The 25994-nt window shown below is 36.3% G+C and overlaps 9 protein-coding genes across 9 annotated transcripts; 5 read left to right on the forward strand and 4 right to left on the reverse strand. All coding sequences in view use genetic code 12, as the record gives it.

Annotated features, from left to right (window-relative positions):
- Positions 1–13: 13 nt before the first annotated feature.
- On the forward strand, positions 14–2341 carry KNS1 (serine/threonine protein kinase; the record flags this gene model as incomplete). The annotated part of the gene is made up of 1 exon (XM_049322373.1): positions 14–2341. One exon carries the CDS (start codon positions 14–16, stop codon positions 2339–2341), a length of 2328 nt encoding a protein of 775 aa, XP_049181794.1.
- A 474-nt stretch (positions 2342–2815) lies between these two features.
- Positions 2816–4654, reverse strand: SEO1 (putative permease; the record flags this gene model as incomplete). Its single annotated transcript, XM_049322374.1, has 1 exon — positions 2816–4654. The coding sequence occupies one exon, from the start codon at positions 4652–4654 to the stop codon at positions 2816–2818; it is 1839 nt and encodes a 612-aa protein (XP_049181795.1).
- Positions 4655–8030: 3376 nt separating this feature from the next.
- On the forward strand, positions 8031–9509 carry KGF56_001270 (uncharacterized protein; the record flags this gene model as incomplete). Its single annotated transcript, XM_049322376.1, has 1 exon — positions 8031–9509. One exon carries the CDS (start codon positions 8031–8033, stop codon positions 9507–9509), a length of 1479 nt encoding a protein of 492 aa, XP_049181796.1.
- Positions 9510–11161: 1652 nt separating this feature from the next.
- Positions 11162–12415, reverse strand: KGF56_001271 (uncharacterized protein; the record flags this gene model as incomplete). Its single annotated transcript, XM_049322377.1, has 1 exon — positions 11162–12415. One exon carries the CDS (start codon positions 12413–12415, stop codon positions 11162–11164), a length of 1254 nt encoding a protein of 417 aa, XP_049181797.1.
- Positions 12416–12622: 207 nt separating this feature from the next.
- STE2 (alpha-factor pheromone receptor) lies at positions 12623–13729 on the reverse strand (the record flags this gene model as incomplete). The annotated part of the gene is made up of 1 exon (XM_049322378.1): positions 12623–13729. The coding sequence occupies one exon, from the start codon at positions 13727–13729 to the stop codon at positions 12623–12625; it is 1107 nt and encodes a 368-aa protein (XP_049181798.1).
- Positions 13730–18091: 4362 nt separating this feature from the next.
- On the forward strand, positions 18092–19492 carry CRZ2 (Crz2p; the record flags this gene model as incomplete). Its single annotated transcript, XM_049322379.1, has 1 exon — positions 18092–19492. The coding sequence occupies one exon, from the start codon at positions 18092–18094 to the stop codon at positions 19490–19492; it is 1401 nt and encodes a 466-aa protein (XP_049181799.1).
- Positions 19493–19910: 418 nt separating this feature from the next.
- On the forward strand, positions 19911–21617 carry HSP60 (chaperone ATPase; the record flags this gene model as incomplete). The annotated part of the gene is made up of 1 exon (XM_049322380.1): positions 19911–21617. The coding sequence occupies one exon, from the start codon at positions 19911–19913 to the stop codon at positions 21615–21617; it is 1707 nt and encodes a 568-aa protein (XP_049181800.1).
- A 454-nt stretch (positions 21618–22071) lies between these two features.
- On the forward strand, positions 22072–23976 carry RRN11 (Rrn11p; the record flags this gene model as incomplete). The annotated part of the gene is made up of 1 exon (XM_049322381.1): positions 22072–23976. The coding sequence occupies one exon, from the start codon at positions 22072–22074 to the stop codon at positions 23974–23976; it is 1905 nt and encodes a 634-aa protein (XP_049181801.1).
- Positions 23977–24091: 115 nt separating this feature from the next.
- On the reverse strand, positions 24092–25861 carry KGF56_001276 (E3 ubiquitin-protein ligase; the record flags this gene model as incomplete). The annotated part of the gene is made up of 1 exon (XM_049322382.1): positions 24092–25861. One exon carries the CDS (start codon positions 25859–25861, stop codon positions 24092–24094), a length of 1770 nt encoding a protein of 589 aa, XP_049181802.1.
- Between the last annotated feature and the right edge of the window lie 133 nt (positions 25862–25994).

The following is a 25994-nucleotide window of genomic DNA, read 5'->3' on the forward strand; positions in this document are numbered from 1 at the left end:
TCAAGTAGCAGTTATGTCCCTATTAACAAATAGAAAGAGACCTAGGGGGTACAGCGAGAATTTCGTCAACTCCGACTCCTCGTCAATCAATCACCACGCTTATCAACAGTCATTGCAACAAGTACAACCACAACCACCACAAGCACAACAACTGCAACTACAGCAATCACCGCAACTACAACAACAACAACAACAACAACAACTGCAACAACAACTACAACTGCTGCTGCTGCTGCAACAGCAAGACCTCTTTCTTCACCACCATCCTCATCAATTGCAACTGCTGCTGCTGCTGCTGCTGCTACGCCAGTTCACTTCACAATCAACGAACGCCTCCATGTACCAAGGATCGTATCATCAAAAGAGCCTGTTTTTCCATCCATTCCAAGACAGTAGCAATAGTAATTCGTCATCAACAATCATTGAAGACAGTCACAATTCCCTCTATCTAGGCTCGGTCCATAACATTGGCAGTACCCAAATACAACCAAAAAAGTCCAAATTTACCAATCCCTTTCTTTCGGTGGAAGAAAATGACGTAATTTTGGATGATGACGATGATGAAGCCGATACGTTTGTTTTGGAGGATGAAGAAAGGGACAATTACGACGAGGACGACGACGTGATAATCTTTGAAGAAAAGGATATTATACCCAGAAGCAAACGAAACAACAGCGATTCAATCTTGGTCAATAGAGACGCAGCTGCAGCATATAAACTATTCAATGTTAACAAGATTGAAATTGATGAAAACAAAAGCAGCGGTTTTGCTAAGAAGCAAAGGACAAGCTCTTTACCTCAGTTACCCCAGGTGAAATGCTTCTACAATAAACTACCAAACAACTACATTTTACAAACCCCAAAATTGGGAAATATTAAAACCGACATCATACCGCACCAAAACAACTTGCCACCCTGTGATGACGAAAATGGACACTACATTATAAAGCCAAACGAACCATTTGCTAATAGATTCATTATTATTAAACTTCTTGGTCAAGGAACATTTGGCAAGGTGGTTAAATGTTATGACAAAGTAAATCGTGAACATGTTGCCATTAAAATTATACGAAACATTCAAAAATACCGTGATGCCGCGAAAATAGAGTTGAGGATACTATCCACTTTGAAGAAATTTGATAACGCCAACAAAAATCATTGTATCCATTTGCGGGAATGCTTTGATTACCGTGGTCATATTTGCATTGTCACAGATTTGTTGAAAATTTCACTATACGATTTCCTAGAAAATAACAAGTTTATTCCCTTCCCAGGAAGTCACATCCAAGCTATATCAAAGCAATTAATCAGATCGGTGACTTTTCTACATGACTTGAACTTGATTCATACCGATTTGAAACCAGAGAACATATTATTACACGATGACTCCTACGCCAAAAAGACACTTTACAGCTCAACAATAAGTACCGCTTATACCAAGATTAATAATTCATCAGGAAGCTCTATGAAAAAAGTACCCAAAACGTCAAAGGTATTGAAAAACCCATTGATTCAAGTTATTGATTTTGGTAGTGCTATATTTAATGACGAGTACCACTCTCTGATTGTATCAACGCGCCATTACCGTGCCCCTGAAATAGTCTTGGGTACAGGGTGGTCTTATCCTTGCGACATGTGGTCTATTGGGTGTATATTGGTTGAACTAATTATTGGAGAACCACTTTTCAAAACACACGACAATCTTGAACATTTAGCAATGATTGAGAAGATTTGCGGATATAGGATAGATAAAAGTATGGTTAAACTATCCAAACTCAAAGAAAATGAATGCGGCTTAGAGTATTTCACTAATGAGTACATCTATGACACATGCAAATATAAACGTCGTGGTGGTGGATATGAGAAAACGTCTATAACCACCTCCTGCACATCATCATCGGATAATGACGGTGAACAAGAGCAGGAGGAGGGGGGTGAGGAAGAGGAAAACGAGGAAGGTGAAGAAGATGAGGACGAAAACGATTCATTTGATGATGATGTGATATTTGACGATGAAAGGACATTGGCAAACTCATTAATCTTGAGGTTTCCTACGATATCAACGCCACAAAAATTTGTCAATTCTGTAAATGAATTAAAAAGAATTGACTTGTTCATAAGTTATAGAATTGGTCTCCATATTGATTTTGATTTTTCTTTAAATCAAAATTTTGAGAAAAACAAGCATTTAATCAACTTTGGCAACTTTACCTTTTGGTGGTTCTTTATTGACTTGTTGAAACAATTGTTTATTATAAATCCTGAGAACAGGATCACTGCGTTGGAAGCATTAAATCATCCATGGTTTAATCTAGGTATACAAGATGAAGGGACAACATAAGAAAGGCGAATCCACATACACATATATACACACGCAACCACACACATACACATACACATACACATACACACACACACACACACACACACACACACACAAACTAGGTGTTGATGAAGAAGAGTTTTTGTTTCCCCTTTCTGTGTTTTTTACGTTACTGTTTTTTTTTTTTTGATTTTTTTGATTTTTACGTTCTTAATTTCAGTTCTTTTTAGTTAGGTTTTATGATGATACCTTTTGTAAGGAAAAGATTCTAAGTAACAATAGGGAAAACCATATATATTTAGGACGCTATACATTTAAAGGTTGTTATTAGCCTACTTTTTTTTTTTTTTTTTGGTATATTGGTATGTTTTATGACTCCCGTTTGGTCTTTTAGTTCTTGGTGTATATAAATATATATAAATTTACACGTCTATTTGGTTTATTCAATATATTACAGAAAAGTGTTATAGCTTATAGTTTATAGATTATATCTTAAATTTTCTTTGTTTCAGTTTCAGTTTCAGTTTCAGTTCCAGTTCCCTTGGTATGTTTCACAACATCCTCCAAGTCTTCCTTAGTTGAGTCATAGAGTACAATACCATTTGCTCTGGCATCTTGTTTTTCCTGCCGTTTGTAAAACCATAAAACGACAAATGTCCAAATAGTCAATGCGAATCCACTAGAAGCAGTGAACGAGTAACCTTTTAAAAATCGAGGACTCTCCACGGTCTTCCAAACCAACACTGCTATCCATGCAGTTGATTGTTGGGCCAAAACATTCATTGAAATCAAAATCACTTGTCTCACACGAATATCTTTTCTGCAAATATCACCCTGCCATGAATACAACACCGGTGCCATTGCCCAACCAAAATATTGCAAACACCAAGCAAACCATTTAACCCTCTCTGGGAGGTTCCACACAGCTAGTAGGATATTGCCCAAAACATTAAACACTTGAGAAAACACTATAGCTCCCCATCTACATTTGAAGAAATCAGCAAATGAACAAGTCAAAAATAACCAGATTAATCCCAAGGCTGGTGTTAATGCAGTATAATCTTGTAACACTCCGGGACTAAATCTAGGACTGCCATCTTCATTTGTCAAACTTTGCAACCACAATGCATAAGCACCCGAGGATCCATTTGAGTTATTCCAGCAGAAAATGTTCCATAATCCAACTACATAAAATTGCCAACTTGTAAATATTTTTTTCCAAATACTTTTATCCAAGAAATGTCCCAATGCGTTTTCTCTTGGTTTTGCATCTTTTTGATCCCTTTTCATTCTTCTTCTAGCTATTCTGATTTCTTCATCTGATAAGAAAATACTATAGCAATCTTCTGGAGTTCCTGGAATCATATAGTAACCAATTATTCCAACAACAATACTGATTATACCATCAATTATAAAAATCCATTGCCAAGGTTCATGTCCGTTTACTCCACCCATCCTCCTTTCAATTGCTCCCGATAATAATCCCGAGGTCAAGATCCCCAAATATTGACCCAAATAGTAAAAGCCAGCTCTTCTTGAAATTTCACCTGTGCTTCCTTTGAACCAAGAGGCAAATAATGCATGATAAGCAAAATACGAAGGTGCTTCAAACGCACCTATGAAAAACCGCATTGCTTTCAATCCTGCAACATTTGTAGCTTGTGACAAACAAACAGTTAAAATCGACCAACAAATATCCAATGTTGGTAACACATAGTTCAAAGGAAGTGCGTACAAGACATATATGAATGGGATTTGGAAAATGATGTTACCTACACTAAACATCACTTGAGTATTAACGAAATCATTCTGCTCCATGTTCAAAGATTCCTTCATTCCACCCACATATGCATTGGTCAAGTTTGTTTGGTCTAGATATTTCACCCAGTACGCCATTAATGAATAGAAAGTTAATAATAAATCAATTTTCAAAATCACTCTGCGTTCAGCTGGAGTATCGTCGTCGTGAAACCATTTATACCATTTCCTTCCCGATTTCGTATTCGAGTTGACTCTATATTCGTATTCATCAAAGAATTTCCACCACGGACGATGTGCTTCGTCACGGAATTCCAACTCGGGTTCATTTGATGAAACTGGAGTTGATGCAATTTCTCGTTCTATAATTACCTTTGACTCTTGTGACTTTGCATCGATATCGTTAACATAAGATTTATTTTCTGTAGACCTGGTAGCATCAACAATCCTGGTAGACTCTTGATCTGTACCATCAATAACATCAATAAAGTTACCAAACTCATCTTCATCAACAATTCTGCGAACGGGTAAAAAACCCCATTTGAGTCTTTGAAATATTACCGATTTAGTCATTTTGGTAAGACCAAACAAGCAAAACAAGCAAAACAAGCAAAACAAGCAAAACAAACAAACAAGCAAGCAAGCAAACAAGCAAACAAGCAAACAAGCAAACAAGCAAACAAGCAAACAAGCAATCACAAAGCAGTTGCCCTCTACTTTCAAACAATGATCACTATTCTACTTTTTCTTTCTATTCGAATAAATCATGGTCAATATAAGCTTTTTTTTTTTCATCTCCATCGGTACTGTTTTCTAGATAATAATGCAAAACCTTTTCAACTGTGGCTTGTAGAGACTGAAGAAAAAAAAAAAAAATTTTTTTCAGTAAAATAAATTAGTATCGTTTTATTATAATCTTTATGTTTGGTTTGGTGCACTAGCATTGAATGGTTTCCCTTGATTTTTTAGCGGTTTTATGCGAGGCATTAATTTCTTTGACAATTTCACGTGACTAACGTTTACAACGTTTTTTTTTTTGAAAAATAAATGATTGTTAAAATTCTTGTAGGGGAAGTAGATCTTTTATTGCCTCAGATTGAGCCATGGCGTGTAGAAGTTGCCAGGTTGAGCCCATGACGTGGAGAAATTGCCAGATTTCTAGATCTCGCTTAACTACTTGTAAAATAACTTTTATAATCAAGTGATAAATTTTTACTACAATTTACAAGCAAAAAAAAAGCTGATAATGCGATTTTCAAATTAATGAGGTGATGGCAGAGGAGACACAATTATTTAACCAAGGAGGAGATTTTGCCATTTTTAGGTTAGTTGTAATTGGTGTTTTACACACACACGAGCTTACTTTTTTGGTATGTAGATACAACTGGTATCATCTCTTTTACAAATTTATTTCTTTTTAATGAGGAGCATCCACACTATCGAGCGGAGCGAGATAGTGGAGCACACTAAAGTACTCTACTTTGCTTTACTCCACACTACTCTATCTCATTGGCTTACTCCAATCATGATTAAACTTGTGCGTGTAATCATGGCTCATTAGACCTAAGTGTGTGATCATGGCTCATTAGATCTAAGCGTGTGATCACGGCTTATCAAACTTGTGCGTGTAATCACGGCTTATCAAACTTGTGCGTACTGCAATATTTTCATCAACTAATTGTTAGAGCAGCAATATTTTGCAGTCAATTGAGAAAAAAAAGTTTACTTGATTAAAGTGTAAAAGAGAAGAATGTACGAGATGCATAAAAGAGATGCATGAAAAACAAGTACAAAAGAGGGCCATATAAGAGAAGCAGAAAAGGACATGTAAGAAAAGTACAGTAGAAATAGCAATAGCCTTTTCAACTCCAGTATTGAAATAATACTAGTTTCTCTGTAGTAACACCCTCTCCCTTGCTTAACAACTCCGCTCATGTAACTCTCCCTAATGCTACCTTTTTCTAAAAAAAAGAGAGGAATAATTTTGCTAGGAAAAACTTTGCTCACCCTTGTTTGTGCACCTTTGTAATCATGCGTTTTGATGAGATGGACTAAAAGAGTACAATAAAAAGGATAAGCTCCGAATTTGTTACAAAATCAAACCTCTTGAGTAACAGTCTAGATTTACTACCAAACCCGTGCCATTTCCCTCAACGATACAATGTTTGGAAACTGTTTGACTAGTGTTTGAATGATAAATTTGCTTTAAAAAAAAAAAATCAGAAATCATTTCTAGAACGTTGTCATGAAGATGGGGGCATTGCCCGATTTTTTTATTTTATTTGAAAACTGCAATTTGTAGTTTCCTGTAGTTTGCCATTACTCTTGATTTCAACTTTTTCAAACTACACCGTGAAAGTTCAAGGTGGTTACATATTTCATGATAGATGACTATACTTGCGAAAATAAGACTACCAAACTATTCGCGAGCCAAACCATCTTTAGAGGTTGATTCCGAATTGCAAAATTACACTACAGAGAAAACACCCTCTTACACTACAGAGAAAACACCCTCTTACACTACAGAGAAAACATCCTCATACGCTTTGCTATATCAGCAGTCAACTACAGAGAAAACACCCTCATACACTTTGCAACATCTATCCACTACAGAGAAAACACCTTCTTCATTACAAACTCCCAGAAAAAAACGTTTTACGAAAAACAAAATGCATTCAAGAAGTTCTTCATTAATTCTTCCCGATGGAATACTACCTGAAAATTATGGATTACCAACAATAAAGAGAGTAAAAGATGTCGATGGTTTACAAAGATTCGAAGTTATAAGGTACCTTGACGCTTTCAACTTGTCACACGAAGGCAAAAACGAAAATGAAATGAAAACACTTTTAAAAGATCTCTGTGTAAAAAGATAACGTTTGGTGGTATAGTGAAACTAGAGCAAAAATCTTTAATATAAAATATTTAATACATGTAAAGTAGAAAATGAAAAATGAAAAATGAAAAATGAAAAATGAAAATTAATACAAAGTGAGCAAACTCAATTAAACACAAGTGGAAGGTGATACAAAATGACCATAGGGTGCTTCTCTACACCCCTTACCACTTACACCCTTTGTCCATCTGCTCTACTACTTACACCCTTTGTCTATCTGGTCTATATACTACTCTATAGTTTTTGTCTGTCCATTATACTATACAAAAGTACTAGCTCTACTTGTGGGTCCTCGATAGTGTCGTACTAGTCAATGTGCTCCACTAAGGACACTATCTCGCTCTGTTCGATAGTGTCGTACTAGTGTCTCTCGATAGTGGAGTAGCACTGACTAGCTGCCACCGACACTATCTCGCTCTGCTCGATAGTGTCTCTCGATAGTGTCGTACTAGTGTCTCTCGATAGTGGAGTAGCACTGACTAGCTGCCACCGACACTATCTCGCTCTGCTCGATAGTGTCTCTCGATAGTGTCGTACTAGTGTCTCTCGATAGTGGAGTAGCACTGACTAGCTGCCACCGACACTATCTCGCTCTGCTCGATAGTGTCTCTCGATAGTGTCGTACTAGTGTCTCTCGATAGTGTCGTACTAGTGTCTCTCGATAGTGGAGTAGCACTGACTAGCTGCCACCGACACTATCTCGCTCTGCTCGATAGTGTCGCTGTCTGGTGTCTATCAAACAAGCTTTGATATTGATCTCAGTAAAGGTTATTTTCAGAGCAGCAGAAAAAAAATAAAAAAAAAAAACTAATAGAAGACACCAGTCAATTGATTATAGTAATAGATATATACATTGTATACATTGTTCCAGATCTATATTGAACCAACTACCAACCGGCGAATTTCGTTCTTTACACAACTAAAAAGCAAAGAGCGTAGTTACCACCACCACTCCCCACCCCACACTAAACAGCTTGCCAAATATTCAAGTCTCAGCATCTTTTATGTATTTATCTCCCTATTAACAAATGTATTGCAGTTAAAATCAATTGAATGTCATCTACTTTAATTAAGACTATACTTCGATCCATTAGTGCCCTTTTCTCAACACTTTATTTGGCGCTTATTATCCTCACTATCCCGCTTGCCTTTGATGTCGGTGGTGTCAATTGTGGTTTGGCCTTTTCGCTCACCACTTTAGTGATATATTTTATCTTGACAACAATTAGACTTTTATTTAGAAAAACAAAGTATTTCAAGTGGGTGTCAATAGTATACTACAGCCAACACTTTTTCATCCCTAGTTTGTTGACATATTTTCTAAGTTACCATCGTCAAAATCAACACTTTGAACAAGCATGGAGTCCACTTGCAATTTGGAAATTTTTACTAGTTAATTCAACTTTTGTTTTTACCGTATTGGAAGGATTCTGCTCCTTGTTACTTATACAAGCCATTGGACAAACTGTCAATTGGCTAACAAGATATAAATCAGATTCTTGGTTGATGATATCACTCATCAGCAGTGCCTTGGTAGACACAGCTGCTTTTTACTTCTTATACAGAATTTACGTGTTTCCATTCACTATTGACATTTTGAATGCATCCTTGTTAGGTTCTTTATTAACATTGACCATTGGCTTGGGCTTGTTTGGAATCGTTAGTGGAAAAGGCTCAATGATTGAATCATCCTTACTTTTTGCCTACATTGTTCGATGCATCTACGAAACATTCCCCTTGTTGTCCGAAGACGCCTCTCAAGCTTTAGCAAACTTGTTAACACTGGCTACTCAAAACGTGAGGAAGGAAATACCCAAAATAGCACCCTCGATATTAAAACCCATATCTGAAGTGGTGCCTTTCTTAGCATCAACATTACCTTCATCGTTCAAAGGAGTTTGGAAATTTTTGGTCATGGCAATGCAGAATTTAACTTTGCCTCTATTGTTGAATCTTGCTTATAGAATTGGAGTGTTTTATGCCGCAACAAAAATTATCCCATCATTATACAAATCCGTGTCTTATCCACCCGTAGCTTTGAAAAAGAACCTTAAATCAACATCTCGTCAACCATCAAGCTTGTCTCTTCACGATAAGCAACAAGAACCCACCGAGCAATCATTATCATCGTCATCATCTTCTTCGTCATTGTCGTTGTCATCATCTTCAGTATACCACAAAAATAGGATTCCATTGACAGCAAAAAAGTCGTTTCACCTCACCCCACTGCGCCATCAACCTCCATCCGCTATAATACGACTTATTTATGCTTACTCGCCTTGTTTAATTATAGCTGTGTATACCCACTTGATGTTGTCCTACACGGGAGAGTTGGGTACGCAGTTGACCATATGGCCACTATGGGGATCATCATCATCATCATCCGCATCTAAAATTACAGTACATCCATGGAAGTTTTGGAACTGGGTGAATATGGTTACTACATTACTTTTATACGTTGCAGAGCTACTGAGTAACGATAGTTCTTCAAGAGGCGGCAATAGTCTCACCAGTCACTGGAAAGTAGAGTAATAATATGTTTTTTTTCTTCTTTTATCTACAATGAGCTATTAATAAATAACCCAGGTCTACATTTACTACCAATTTAACTCTTCCTCTTTCCCTTTCAACTATCAACTTCTGACACCTTTTTTCGATATATTGATTTATATCAGAAATTATGCAAATCTCTTCACCTTTCATAAACCTGTCATTTTTCCAGACAGTGAATACCAAAGTATGCTCAGAGCTTGACTCTATGTTTGCTTGGATGTTTCATCATTTGCTAAACAATATCGACATCTTTTAAAAAGAAAAAAAAAGGTGCAAAAGTTTTAATAGTTGAATGGGTCAACACTGATTTGATATCTTCAATCATGATCCCAAAGTGACAAACTACTATAACATTATGGACAAAAACAAAAAGAAAAAGCCTGGCACCTTTGACAGTGCATAATTCTCAAAATAGAACCAAGCTTAAAAAATGGAAAAAAAAAGGGGGGGGGGGTTGACGTCCATAATGCAAAAGTAAGCTCCATTGAGTTAATCGATTTAATAATCAACCAATTATCATAACTTTCGTTCAGGACACCAAGTCCCAACGTCAAAGTCAGTACATCCACTAGGGAATTAAATACCCCAATGGGAATCATGAAACACAATTCAATATCAATGAAAACTTCTATAAAGTAATCACCAATGAAAGAAATCATTACACTCCGTTTTGAAAAATTTAAAAGACTCCTCAAGTAAACGTAAAATCGTCACGTTCATCGTTATATCTAGGATTAAAACCAGTCAAATGAGAAAACCAGTCAACAAAAACAAACACACACACATGTAAAGCGAAGCCAAAATATCGGGAATAAAATCGATTCAGTGTGACTAACTCCAAAATAATGCAAAATTTCACCAATTTCAACTACCCAAAACCATACCAGAGCTTTCTTTACAAAATAAAGAAAGATAAGCAAAATCCCCCCCTCAAAATAAAGAGAGAACTTTACTCACTCATATGAGTAATAATGTCAAGTAGTTAAGAAACCGAGTAAAAAATCGACAAAATCTCGGAAAAGCCAATGACCGATCGACTTGACTCCATCCATCTTGAACTTCCATGCATGTGGCAGCTAACTAACTGATAAAAAGACTCTTTATCATGGTAACCCATTATCGATACTAACCTGACTCGCATCACTTTATTTCTACTCATAGTAAAAAAAAGAACGCACGCCGCTCAGCAACGTGCATTAATTCTTCTTAATCTCCTAATACAAAATAATAGGAGAAAAGAGCCTTCTTAATCAAACCTTAACATCTTCGTGTACATTGTGTTAATGGAACTCACGATATTCCATTACGTTTCCGCTACGGAGACAGGAGACTTTCCCCAAAGCTATAATGTAAATTGACGACCCCTCTCTCAAAGAAAAAGAGATGTCCTTTTGTAAGCTTCGACGATAATTCTTTGATTATGGACGTAAAGAAAAGAAAAGAAAAGAAAAGAAAGAAAGAAAGAAAGAAAGAAAGAAAGATTTTACCATGATAATTTCTCGATGAGATGCTTTTAAAATTTTTCATGAAAAAAAAAAAAAAAAAAAAAGAAAAAAAAAAAGTCTTTTTTCCGTTGGCTCTTTAGACACGACCATAACAATCTCTTCATAAAGTGTTATAAAGCTATTGTGCTATATGATGAAGAGTTCTATCCATGAGTTGGGGAATACTTTGGCTATATAGTCACACCATCTTGCTCCTTTACCGCAGTAGGAAACTGAAGGAGGACTACTTGAGTAAGTCAAATCAAACAACAAATGAAATAAACTCTTTATTGACTCGCCCTTACCGCTGCCGCTTGCCTTGATTCTATGGCTCTTAAATTGTGCTCTAGTAAAATCTTTGGTATATAATTCTCTCATTTCAGAAGTCCATGCCCTTACTTCAGAATTGACCAAACTTTCAATGCGTGAATTTGAGTTTAGTACTTCACTTGTAAGAGAAACATTTCCAAGCTTTACTTGTGTTACGTAAACGCCGTGTTGCTTCAACTCTCTTGCCAATACTGTGAAAAGCGACATTAATTCGTGTTGAAAAATCAGTTCAGGCGCATGATAGGGCAAATTCAAGCAGCTTGTGTTATTTGGATTTATCAAAATCACTTTTGAAGAACTTGAACGAACTAGCTGGATCATTCCACTGGAAAACAATTTCAAGTAGGTTAGTAATCTATCAGTTAACTTGTGCCAAGTGTTGATTCCAATATTTTCAATGGGTCCAACTGGAAAGTAGAGACATGGGGTGAATATCACGCTTTTCAAAAATAAATAATGAGGTTCTGCTCCAAAGAATGGAACTACTGGGGTTTTTAGTATTTGCTTAAACCGGGCCAAGTTATCCTCAATTGAACTCTGCGAAAAGTCTATATAGTTGATATTCTTACCTACCGGATTTGCAGACAAGTATTTTAGATCCAAGGAGTCCAATGCCGTTAAATATACAATGAAGCCCCGTCTCTCAAAGTCTAATGCAACGAGTCTAGTAATGGGTTCCGTTGGAGATCCAACAATTAATGCAACATCGCGTTTCGCACCGTTTGCTAGCTTGGGAACTCTTCTTTTGGCTTTTTCTGGATGATGTATGTGATCCCATTTCTTGTATATTGAATAACAACCAATCCCTAATCCTAGTCCGAGCACAGTTGCACACCCCACCTTATTTTGAGCTATTGTGTTGAAAATCAGGCTGAATAGGTTGCTGGCACTTGACTCTGCTGCAAACAGTCGAACTTGCACCACTGGTGGTGAAGAGGACTCGATGTTGAAAAATTGGTTATAATATTCAGAGTTCACAAGTTTATCTTGTTGTGCATTTACAAACTGGTTTACTCGACTGTATAGTTTCTGTAGCGCCTCAACTGTTACTTGAACCGGCTCGGCAACCATTTAAAAGTGTAACTTGATCCAAACTATGTTTGACTTGGGCACACATAAAATCGATTGCAATTTCTTTTCTTAGTTTTGCAATATCTTTTCTTCTCTCTCTCTTTTTTTTTTTTTCCACTTACTAAAGAAAAACCGTTAAGAAAAGATAGAAAAGACTTGACTTGACTTAATAGAACGAAACGTATATAGTAATTACTGTACAAATGTTTAGGTTTTCAAAATTGTAACTTCTCTAGCAATCATTCCATCACCCTCATTGTTAGAGTCATCAAACAAGTATTTTTCTAAATCGCAAGGTAAATTTGCATCTATGCCACTTATTGGTTGATTTACTATTTTCTCCGTGACATACAGTGAGTCATCTCTCAAAGTAGTTGGACTAGTTGTTGATGAATTATATGTATTAAATCTGGAAATTTTTGAAGCTTGACGTAAAGCATCGCCGCTGCTGCCGCCACCGCCGCCACCGCCACTACTACCACTACTACTATTTGAAGATTCTCTTGAAATAAAAGACATGCTTGGCGAAGAATCAATTCTCCGTACGTTATTTGCTGTTTGTGCCCACAAGGAGCTTAATGGAAGAAATATCACTACTAGTAGTAATGCCACGTTGATCAAATCGGGGCCAGAATTTGAAGTTAAAAAGTAGTGAACGAATAAAAGTATTGATGGAATGATTAGTGTTTGCGTTGACATGATGAACAAAATGTGGAATCCATCAAACTGCCTCAATCCCAAGTATCTTCTTGTTTTTATTGCAATACCCAACTTGAATAATAGTAGTAAGGACATGATATTTATACTAACAGCAAATAAGATAGTCGGCAAGTCCATCCAGGCACCCGACACGTACAAACCTTTTGTAGACGCTTTGAAGTTTTTATGAGCCAAAACTGAGCTCCAAATCTGGGTTGCAACAGATGCTAAGGATAACAATCCTGCCAAGATGGTTGCTGCTATACCCCAGTTTTTCAAAGTTGTTGACCTGAATATAACGTAGATTTGATACGTTAACGATAATTCGACTAATGCAAACATAATTGTTTTGAACGCATTAGCGGCATTAGAGCTAGCAAAACTTTCGCCGTGGTAAACACCAGTAAAATTAAAACTCACACTGGCTAAATCATTCATATAATAGTTCAAGTAGCAACCGGACCTTATTATAGTAGCTATTAAGATCCAAATATTCAAATTGAAAAGCACCGAGGTCTTCAATTTTTTTCGGTTATTGTAGAGTATGCCTAATAAGAAGATCAACAACATCGTGCATGCTCCAATTGTAACACCAAGTATGATTGCACCTCGCATTTGTGTAAAATGGAAGTGGTCAAGATAAAGAAACGGAATCTCAATGGGGTCAGTCTCATTTGGAATGTTGAAGGTAACATTGATGTTTCCTGATGAACTTGTATTGGAAATAACTTGATCCATTTTCTCACCCCTTATAAATTATATTATATCTTATGTTAGTTACTCAATTACACCTTTTTTTGTACTTTCTATATATTTGAGGAATAAATGGGTTCTTATAAGTTATTGAAATTCACTTGCGTTATTAGGATTTTCAAAAAGTGCCAAACTCCTGTGTCCACAGGTAGAAAACTTGAGTGCCAAGTCCCCAATGTTTCAAGCTTGTCAAATTTTACATCTTCATTGAACAGTTGCACAGAATTCCTTTCTTTTTTTTTTTTTAGTTGCAAATTGACAAGATTGCAAAAAGAATATTTTCCTATTTGGGATTCTACAATTGCTGCAAAATATTTGAACTCAAAAATGGAGTGCATGTAACCTTGTTGAATAACATGTCATTATTCAACTACAAGATGTTAACCAAGTCTAAAATGTAACAGTAGCAGTATCTAATTGGATGAAAAAGAACCCTCTTCCCCCTTCCCCTGTGTATGTGTTTTGAAAATAAAACCAAAAAAGCTTTGTTGAAACAAAATAAATCATGAAATTCAATCAACCACAGATTTTTGTGAAGAAAAGAGGAGGAAAAAGAGAAGAGGGAGGGGGTTCAACATGATAATGAAAGCACAGCTCAAAAAGAAACTCAATAGGGTATAAAGCTTTTGAAATGCTCAATAGCTATTTTTTTTTCCAATCTTTATCGCCTGAAGTACCATGATCATGCGCGGAAAACAGACAAAAAAATTATCCTCAGACCATCATTTGCAATTGACAATTATTTCCATCCAATGGTTCTCTTTTCCTCTGGAAAGTTTTTTTTTTTTTTTTTTCAAGTCTTTTTGCAATTGAGTATAAGTATTAGATCAATATATTGAGATGTATTCATGTTCAAACCGTTTCTCAACATATGATACGTCTATTAAGTTCAGTATTGCCTATTGGTCCTTCTAAATATTATTAAATAGCCATCCTTGTGAATGGATATCCTGGTGGAGACCATCAACTGATGTTATGCAAAAGAGGCAAGCAATCTCTTCTTACTTCTTCTCCTTCTGCTCTCCCCACCCCACCCTCCCCTTCCACTTGCAGTAATTTGGGAGGGGTTCACCAGACAAGCGAGCGTAACCGACTAGTACCTTTTAAATGTGTAAATGCTTACCATAAAAGCATAAATGCCGCTCAATTTTCAAACAATAAATCGCATTTATCAAATACCTTTTTTTAATATATATCGGATCGACTCGGATCGAGTTTTATATAACTTGTGGTATTGTTAAACGATTCTATACAAATTTAGATTTTGCTGACGATACGTAGCCCTCATATACGTGAGAGCTAAATTGAGAGGTTCTATATTTAGAAATTCATTAGTGTCGATTGTGTGGCTTAAAAACAGAAAAAGAGTAAGTATTCAGTAATAATAATAAATACAATTTCTTTAGAAATTAACGAACACAATATCCAACACAACTTGAACCCCTTGATCAACACTGTGTATGACGTTCAAAAAAGCAAACGCATATGATGTGTGTGTGAACAATACTCTGAAGAAGACTACTGTTTCATACATTTTTTATTTGTAACAACTTACGCATTTAATGCACAGTGATACCAATTACCTGACGTACAAAATCGTATTTTGATTGGTTAACTATTTCTTATCAAAAAAAAAAAAAAGAAAAGCAAAAACCATCAGGGTTTTCTAAGATAGAATTTGTTGAACTGTCGAGCAAAAGTTCTATTTCCCTTAACTCCTTTAAGATATTCATTTTGTGGTTAGCTAATCCCGGGAGGGAAATCAAAGGAGCCCGTGTGGTATTATTGAAAAAACAAATTACGTCATATCTCCAACTCTTTACCAACTACAGAGGTGAAAAAACTGTGGTTTATACTTTAACCAGTTGGGGCATTAAGCAGTAAATCGGCGGTACGAGAGAAACAAATATTGGTAATTTCTCTCCTATTATTGGTAATCTAAATATGAATGTCAAGTCAGCTACCCGCAGCTCAAACTTTTTTCACCTGCTTATTGTTGTTGTTCTGGTGGTTGTGGTTTATTCATGGTATTACCGAAATATACGTGTAAATAGATATTGATAATGATGAACCTATTTTTTTCTTTTTGTTTCGAATATAGAACCTATACCAGTACAATGCGATTACTTTCTACCACACGGCTAAGCGTTGAAAGATAGTACCTCGCTTGATAATTTCGATTGACACATTTTCCTTGGCAACAGGCTTTTTCTCTGCAATGTAATTGGTGTTATTTGAAGTAAAAAAAAAAAAAAATGAAATAAAAACTATAGAGATACATTCCTTCTGTTTCGAGTAAAATAGCTTGTTAAGCCTTGTAAAAGGCTATAATCAACCCTGTTTCAACTTATTGTGTCTCATGTAAATGGTTTTGGTCCCTTTAGCGTTGAGGGAATAAACAGTTTTCCTAAGTAGCTTGTATAACTATACCAAACGGGTAAACAAAGTCATTTGAGATAGTGACAAGTATTATCGCGTAAACTCTCTTGGATGAAATTGTTCTGACCTGAAAATTCACTTTTTTTGGGGTACTATTTGCAACATGTTTGAAAATCAGCTCACATTCAATCAACTTAAAGTACACTACAAGTTGATCTCTACAATTGAACCACTTCTTCAAATACAGTTAGTTAGTGAATATACACATATATGAAGATTTGTTTCAAAAGCGTTAGATATTGTTTGATCTTTCTAAATTGTCAATGATTTGGAGAATACTAAAACCCACGGGATTTAGGTGACCTGCAAATATTACTACATTGATCAATCTAAATCACAAAATAGACTATTAGTCAAGAAGAAGGGAAAAAAAATAAAAAAAAAAAAAAAAAAGAGAGTAAGCATGGCTCTTTTAATATCTGTTTTGATAATCTTGAAAATCGTTCCGATGTTTGTAGAAAGAAAAGAATCAGACAATAAAAATAAAAATGCCTCAGATTTGTTTATGAGGATAACAATTTGTGTGACATCACTTAACCCCGATGAAATGTGAGAGCTTTTGAATCTTTGCCAAAAGAGTCAAAAAAGAGCCAAACCATTACCAAGTAATACCTTTGTACATTGAGAGCATCATCTTCCCACCTCTCTCAATCCATTGCCACAAACCCCCTTAAAAGAATTATAATTCGGGGGTATTCGAATAAGCCATAGCCAAGAAAAATTTTGACAAACGAAAGTAAATATAATTTACGATGATATGTTTCTTGTCTTGTTTTTCTATTTTTGTCATTTCGGATAAAAATATAAGCAATGCGTAGAAACAAGCAGTTACTGAGGCCTTCATATGCAAGTTCTCTTGAATTTTATACATGATGGGATTCAGCAAAGCGGTGTCAATTACCGAAAAAAAATAAAAGACTATTTTGAAAAAATACCACAGGCATTTATATTCAGCGTGTGTTAAAATAAACTTAGGAGAAAAGAAAAGAGGGGAGAGAAGAAAGGAGAGGTTACTGTATCGGCACGCGGGCCGCCTGTACAAAACACCCAAAAGCATTGTAAATATATACACGTATTGTAAATGAAGACTGTAAAAAGGAGAAAGAAAGAAAGAGACAAAAAAGCAAATAACACAAATTTGACACGTGTATTTCGATTTCTATTAAAACACAGTTATCCCCTGATCTGTTTCACTACCCTTCAAGGCTGACTCAAGGGTGCTAATTTTGTTCCCCCGGATTAAGGTGCTGTCAAAGATACATTTTGTTACTTATTCTAATACAATTTCTTGGCAATGGATTATTAAAAAAGGGATGAAAAGTCAAAATGTGTTCTTAAGATAGATTTGCATGGAGTGTGGTATGTACGTATGGATGTTACTGCATCAGTTTTATTGCTAAGCCCAAAGAACAATTACAAAACGCAATAGGTAGCCAATTTTTTACTTTTTTTTTATTATTTTTTTATATTTTTATTTCCCTCTTGTATCCGAATCCGAACTTTTTAATGATAATGTTAGCTAGAACAAGTTTAATGAATTGTCAGTAGGAAAGGTTAAGTATGGATAAGTAAAGTTATAATAGACGTAGCTTATGCACTACTTGACATTTAGGTTATATATAACCAAGTTATTTTCCTGTAAAAAACAAAAACCAAGATTTTAATGAATTCACATCTCTTAGACTATAGACTTATATATTATTCCCTTCTAAAACCTAGACTTAAACACTTTACATGCAAAGCTCTAGCAAGCTTTGATTCAATTAAAGAATTCTCAATTTTCCCATGTTAGCAATGTCGAGATTAGATCAGTCTGCCGGCCCCTCCTCCTCTACTATTGTTGCTTCTCAGGTAGTACCCAACTCAATGCAACCATATGTTTACGGCAGTACCACAACGTTTCCAACCAATTTAAACTATTATACTATACCGGAGAATAAACCAAGTATACTTTCTCGTACCTCGGCTACTCCGCAACAATATTCTATGTACCATCTTCATGGACAATCCTACACAACAGCAGCACCATTTCAGCAACAGCTACCATATACAGGAACAGGAACAGCAGCATCAGCAACAGCAGCATCAGTACAACAGCAACAGCAACAAGCCTTTTCACAACAGCAGCAGCAGCAGAATTTGCAACCGCTTCCCTTTTTATTTGTAGCACAGGGTCACAACAAAGTTTACCAATCACAAGATGGATCTTCTTCATTTCCTGTTTACTATGAAAGCTCATCAATGAATCCAGTATATACCCAGCAGCACAATAGTAATCAATTGGAAAACTCTAGCTTAAGCTCGACGTATTCATATCTGCCGCAACAACACACATCGTATGTGACACCCCAGATTTCAAATTCACAAGTACAAGCAACAAATTCACAAGTACAAGCAACAAATTCACCACAGCGAAGTCCGATTTCTATGGCATCAACAAAGAGTGGATCGATTTCATCCACTTCATCTGCGGCATCTCTTTCTACATATTCGCAACCTTCTCACTACCATAATGGCAACTCTTCCGCAACTAATTCAAATTCCAGTTTCTCAAACCCACTGAATATTGATTATTCTTCAATTGTTTCATATACAATTTCTTCGTCTTTGATACGTAAGAGGAGACAAAGGAAAACAAATTTGGTAAACCCATCTTCAATAGGACCAGACTCTGTGAATCTGCTTGGCTTGAGTGAAGTCTATCCATGTACTCAATGTGACAAAGTGTTTCAAAAGCCGTATAATCTCAAATCGCATATGAAAACGCATTCAACAGATAAACCTTTCCGGTGTTCATATTGTCCAAAGACATTTGCAAGAAGTCACGATAAGAAAAGACACGAAGTGCTACACCAGGGCGTGAAAAATTTCAAGTGCGAGGGATATCTCCAGGATGGTATTACGCGATGGGGATGCGGTAAGAAGTTTGCAAGAAGCGACGCGTTGTCGCGCCATTTTAGAACAGAGACTGGATGGCTATGTATAAGACCATTAATGGATGAAGCTAAGAAATTAGAAGAGCAAGGTATACCATCGAATTTGACATCAAATGAAAATAATGCTTCTAGGCCTCCTCAACTCACAGCTTGTTCAGCAGAGTACAAATACAATGGTGACGACGAAATCTACGATAATTCACTGTTGATTAGAAAATTAATTCACAATAAACAATACGATAAGCAGTAGCACCAATAGTTTAGTAACACAAATATTTACATATATATAATAAAACTTAATATAATATATATAATAAAACCTAATATAATATATATAATATATATATTATATATTTCATAAATATACTTTTAATTTTTGTTCTTGGCCCTTTTTTTTTTTTTTTTTTTCGCAGCCATTACAAAATACATTTCCACAAGCTAGTCACGTGATCCTTTTTTTTTTCTTTTCGAATCTTCTGGAAATTTTTTCGCCAAAGAGCACACTTGAAATGAACCTTTTCGTGAATCGGGAGCTACCAAATTAAAAGAAGAGCTGAGCGTTTGGAAATTTTTCAAACTCATCAACTAACCAACAAACTAGAGGTTATAAAAGCAGATCATTCCCCTTCCCCCCCCAGCTAAACCTTGGATCTATCGAGAGGCAAACGATGTTGAGAGCTAACAATAGATATATACAAAGTGCAACAAAGACCTTTGTGCGTAATGCATCATACAAGGAATTGAAATTTGGAGTTGAGGGAAGAGCAGCTTTATTGAAAGGGGTTAATACTTTGGCTGATGCTGTTTCAGTTACCTTGGGCCCCAAGGGTAGAAACGTTTTGATTGAACAACAATTTGGGTCTCCAAAAATCACCAAGGACGGAGTCACTGTGGCAAAATCAATCACCTTGGAGGATAAGTTTGAAGATTTGGGAGCTAAGTTATTACAAGAAGTTGCTTCAAAGACAAATGAGAGTGCTGGAGATGGTACCACATCAGCTACTGTGTTAGGTAGATCCATTTTCACTGAATCTGTCAAGAATGTAGCTGCTGGCTGCAATCCAATGGATTTGAGAAGAGGCTCACAAGCAGCTGTTGAGGCCGTTATTGAATTTTTACAAAAGAACAAAAAGGATGTTACAACTTCAGCTGAGATAGCTCAAGTTGCTACTATTTCAGCTAACGGGGATAAGGCTATTGGTGACTTGTTAGCCTCGGCTATGGAAAAAGTCGGAAAAGAAGGTGTTATCACTGTTAAAGAAGGAAAGACTTTAGACGATGAATTGGAAGTTACCGAGGGTATGAAATTCGATCGTGGTTATATCTCGCCATATTTTATAACCAATACAAAGACAAGCAAAGTTGAGTTTGAAAACCCGTTAATCATGTTGAGTGAAAAGAAGATATCAAACATTCAAGATATTTTGCCTTCATTGGAGCTTTCAAACCAGACAAGAAGACCATTATTAATTGTCGCTGAAGACATTGATGGCGAAGCATTAGCTGCATGTATCTTGAACAAATTGAGAGGTCAAGTTCAAGTTTGTGCTGTTAAAGCTCCTGGTTTTGGTGACAACAGAAAGAACATCTTGGGAGATATTGCGATACTTACAGGTGGTACGGTTTTTACCGATGAACTCGACATCAAACCCACTGAAGCCACGATTGACCATTTGGGAAGTGCAGGCGCTGTCACTGTGACAAAGGAAGATACCGTTGTTTTGAATGGTGAGGGCTCCAAAGCTAACCTTGAACAAAGATGCGATCAAATTAGATCTGTTATGGACGATGCCGCAACCACTGAATACGAAAAGGAGAAATTACAAGAGAGATTGGCTAAATTATCAGGTGGTGTTGCAGTTATCAAAGTTGGTGGGTCTTCAGAAGTTGAAGTTGGTGAAAAGAAGGATCGTTACGAAGATGCTCTCAACGCCACAAGAGCTGCTGTCCAGGAAGGTATTTTACCTGGTGGTGGTACAGCTTTGATCAAAGCTACAAGAATCTTGGACAAGGTCAAGGAGAATGCTGAAAATTTCGATCAGAAATTGGGTGTAGATACCATCAGAGCTGCTATCACTAAACCTGCAAAGAGAATCATTGAAAATGCAGGTGAAGAAGGTGCAGTGTTGGTGGGTAAAATATATGATCAACCAGATTTCAACGTTGGTTATGATTCAGTAAAAGGCGAATTTACAGATATGTTAGCAGCCGGTATTATTGATCCTTTCAAAGTTGTTAAGAATGGTTTACAGGATGCTGCTAGTGTTGCATCATTATTGGCCACCACTGAATGTGCTATTGTTGATGTGCCACAACCTCCAGCAGCCGGTGGTCCACCAGCAGGAATGGGTGGTGGTATGCCAGGAATGTTTTAAATGAGAAGAGAACCAAAAAGAAGAAGAAAAAAAAAAAAAAAGAAAAAAAAAAGAAGTAATGAAAGAAAAAACATGTACATAGTCAGCAGTAAATAAACAAGAGTAGTTTTTTATTATTATTATTATTCTTTGCCATTTTCTAGAGGTAGTTTGGTATCGATATCATCATTGAAAATGCAATTAGTATACCTTGCTCTGCCAGATTTTGGTCTCAAAGTTACAAGTTATAAATAGCATTTAACTTTGAATTACTTTGCAATCTTTTAATAGCTGCAAAAAAAAAGGAAAGAAAAAAAAAAAAAACACTGCGCGAAGATCATCTCGATATTGAATTTTTCAAAATTCAATTGGAAAGACTAAGTTAGACAAACCTTTCTTTTTACAAAGATAGAAAAGAGGCTAGCTAATGGTACGATAGCAAGAAGAGAAACATGGTAGACTATATTGGCCATCCATGATTTTTGAGGATATTACAGATCCACACAAGAAACGACTGCGAGCGACGCTAGAATCTCGTCAAGTAATATCCAAATATATAGAGTTGAAGAAATTTGAAAATATTTATAGAAATTCAACCAAGATAGAACAACGTAAACTACGGCAGCCCAAGATACGAAAAGTTGTTGAAAGGTTAATCCATAATGAGCTCAAACTGAAAGAGAAACCAGAAGAGACATACGAAGTATATCACAACGGCTCGAATGAGTCAAAGAAGAAAAAGAAGAAAAAAAGACAGCGAAAGAATGGGGATAAACAGGAACTGGACTCGGGATTGGACTCTGGATTGGGCTTGGAATTGCACTCGGGATTGGATCCGGATTCGCAACTAGGGACCAAAGTAGCTGCTCTTCTAAAGAAGATCCAACTGGAGACGGCAAGTGATGTTGATTCCGAATTTGCAAATGAAGATGATGAAAAGTTTGAAGAATATGATATTATCATGTCCAATAAATTGGAACATTATACAACACAATTTGATGGTCACGAGAAGCTTTCTAGAACGAATTTTCTCATTCAATCTAGCGGGATGGAAACATTGCCCGTGGAAGTCGCTTCGCTGTCTGAAGTGAGTAAACATATTACGAATTTAAACACTTTACTCCATTTGAACATTTTGCGACGAAACTGGGTACTTGCATATAAAATCTTTTGTTTGTTAACCAGATTCCCCCAAGTTGATATCAGGCTTATCTGGTCTTTAGGAATAGAGATTTTGACAAATCTATCCACGCAATATCCAAACGGAGGATACGATAACAAGATTGAGAAATTTTATGAATACTTGAATTCTTTTTTTATGATTACTCCTCAAAATTCTAGCTTTTACAAAAATAATGATAAGACATCATTGGCACCCGCATGGAGATCAGGCACAAAAACATTGACTCCGCTATACTTGATTAATTCATTATGGAATTTATTTGTTAAACAAGAATACGAAACTGCTTTGAATAAAATTAAGGAACTTGTGTTAGTGCCCCCGTATCATTCAGAAGGGGTATTATATTACATCTCTGCCTTGTGTTACTTGGGGGAATGCTGTCAGGTTGTGAATAATTATTTGACGCAGGAGGAGGATCCACTGGAAGCGACAATGTCTTTCCAGAAATGTGAAAAATCAATACAACTAAAAAGAACCGAAATAAACAAAAATTTAGAGCTCTGTAGTAAGCATAAGTTTGAAGTGATGAAGGAAACATTGCAACTGGAATGGGAGAAGATATATGATCAATTGAAGAAAGCTGACGATAAAGTTAAAACTATTGGGAAAACTAAAACTTTTGTTGATGAAATTGAGATTAGTGATGTTACAAGTGAAGAAGATGATGGTAATGAGTGGGGTGTTATCTCGGATGACGATGAGAAAAACGAGCAAGAAGACCAGGAAGGAAGACCATTGGATACATCAACCGGTCAATCAACAACAATGTATGGATTTAATGACAATGATGATACTAGAGTTATCGAGGTGAATAACAACGAAAAAGAGTGGGGTGATTTTCAATCAGACTTGGATGTTGATGACTCAGGAGAAGTAGAAACCGAAATTGCAACTTCACAGACTGCTAAAAGGAATAATGGTAACATTTACAATAATTGGGACTTTACAATCGATACGGAGGAAGAGGAGGTAGAAAACGAGAATGGGTTGCAAGCACTTTCTAAACAAGCAGATGATACATACAATGAAGAAGCAAATGATGAAATAAATTACAGTGATGAATGGGACCAAATCGACAATACTCAAGAAGAAGAAGAAGAAGAAAAAGAAAAAGAAGAAGCTGATATTGCTGGAAAAAACGAAGATAATGATGAGGGTGATGACGAGTGGGATCAAATTGAGTCTGATGAAGATTGAAATGGTTATAATACTTTCCCTTACTCGTGTAAAAAATCAAATTTGATAGAGACTGTAAAAGAAATTCTATTAGTTCGTAAAATTCATAAAGAAAATAATCTAACTATCCTCCTAGTCATTCTAGCTGTCCATCATTATCTCGTTTTCGTATTTGCATATTCACTTGATGTTGTAAAGAAACGCTGACCTTATAATCAACCCCTTCTTCCTCGGTTCTTTGAAGAGGAAGTAAAACCCAATCTGGAGGAAGAAGTGCTGATCTGGGCAATCTTATGGATTGGAAAACACCTCCACCCCCATCATTTACTACTGGAGAGGAAGATGTGGTGGATTGTGATGATGGAACTGTTCTCGTTGGTTCTAAACGGTCAAGTGACCCTTGCTCAGAACTAGACATGTTTGTGTGGTGTTGATAAGGATGGGATGTATTGTTCATGTTTTCTGCACTTTGAGAATTGGTTTCCAGAGTGGTACCTGTTGACATAGCACTATTCTCTCTTGAGGAATCCGGTACTTGTGAGTTCAAGTTCTCACTCACATTGAACAGTTCTGGCAGTTCAGCTTGTTGTGGTTCTTGTTCTGGTTGGATATCTTGTTGAGGAGGAAGAGGAGGAGGAGGAGGAGGGGCCTCTTGGGCCGAAGTTGGAGGGGTAGGATTAAAAGTCGGAGGTGGCCCACCAAAGACCTTTCTTCTACATAGTGGGCAGCTATCAGATCTCTCCATCCACTCCTTCAAACAACCCAAATGAAGTATATGGTTGCACTGTAATTTCTTTGCACATCTCCTTGGAGATTGGGGTTTTTGGTATAATCTCTGGTACTCTTCCACTGCATACATGTCCTCTCGACAAATGATACATAAACTGTCAAGTTCTTCCAAGTCCTCCTTGGTGGCATTTGGTAATTGGTAATCCAACCTTTTTGAGGACTCAATAAATGCAAGTAGTTGAGATGTTTGCACCCATGCTTTCTTGAGAGACGAATAAGTACCATGAAGCATTGATAAAGGTAGTGAAATTCCTGAATGAAAGGTCAAAAGGTAAATAAAACACAAGTAGGCAATGGCTGTCAATAAAGCAGACGAAATGTCAATAGCTTTGCTATAGTACGGCTTGCTCTCCCAAACAATGTCAACTTCGCTATCATCGTCATCAGCATCAAACATAAATACTTGATTGCTCTCTCCTAGATTACCCGATGGTTCGACATTTTCATTTTCCTCTTCTTCTTCGATTTCATTTTCATTTTCATTTTCATTTGACTCCATATTCAAATTCTGTGCCCTCTCCCTTCTTCTTGAGTTTTTTCTAATCTTGAAAAACACTATTTCGTAAAAGTTTAGTAGCACTTTTGCAAAATGTGTGAGATTCTCGACGCCCTGAACCGCAAATTGGAATCCAAACAAAAGACAGGTGACAGAGTTAATACCTTGGAAAACGTCATATACTAAAATCTTTGCTAAAGCAAAATCGATTCCAATGAATATAAAGTTCAACCAAAAATTGATCAGTCCCAAATAGTGGAAGACTATTTGCAAAACGCCAATTGATTGAAATCTTTCATCGTCATCATCATTCACGATATTGAAAATCTGGAGATTTAAAAAATCCAACCTGTCAAGCATAATAATATGCATTACTTTGAAGCTCATGGCTATGCCTATCAAAAACACGTTCAAAATGACATTGTTATCCCCCGTTGCTAAATTGAGAAACAAATTGATTGCAAAAATGGGTAATTTCTCAAACAAGTGCTCGACTTCAATCATTCTCAAAGATCCAAATAGCACCAACTGGAGAATTTTGTTCACCACAAGGAATAAGAATATGACAAAATTTAAGAATATCCCCAATTTCAAACCATCTGTCATCTCAATTAGGAACATGGTATAGTTGTATGATTTTTTCAAAGAATCATGTACCGACCAGCTTAGTAGCAAAACTGATAAAGTACTGTAGCCAATAATATACTGCGTCGTCTTGTCAATCAACATATCGTGCTAACTTTTTTCCCTTTTC

This window comes from Candida oxycetoniae (genome assembly GCF_023343755.2).
Source record: "Candida oxycetoniae strain CBS 10844 chromosome Unknown scaffold3, whole genome shotgun sequence".
Taxonomy (NCBI): Eukaryota; Fungi; Ascomycota; class Pichiomycetes; order Serinales; family Debaryomycetaceae; genus Lodderomyces; species Lodderomyces oxycetoniae.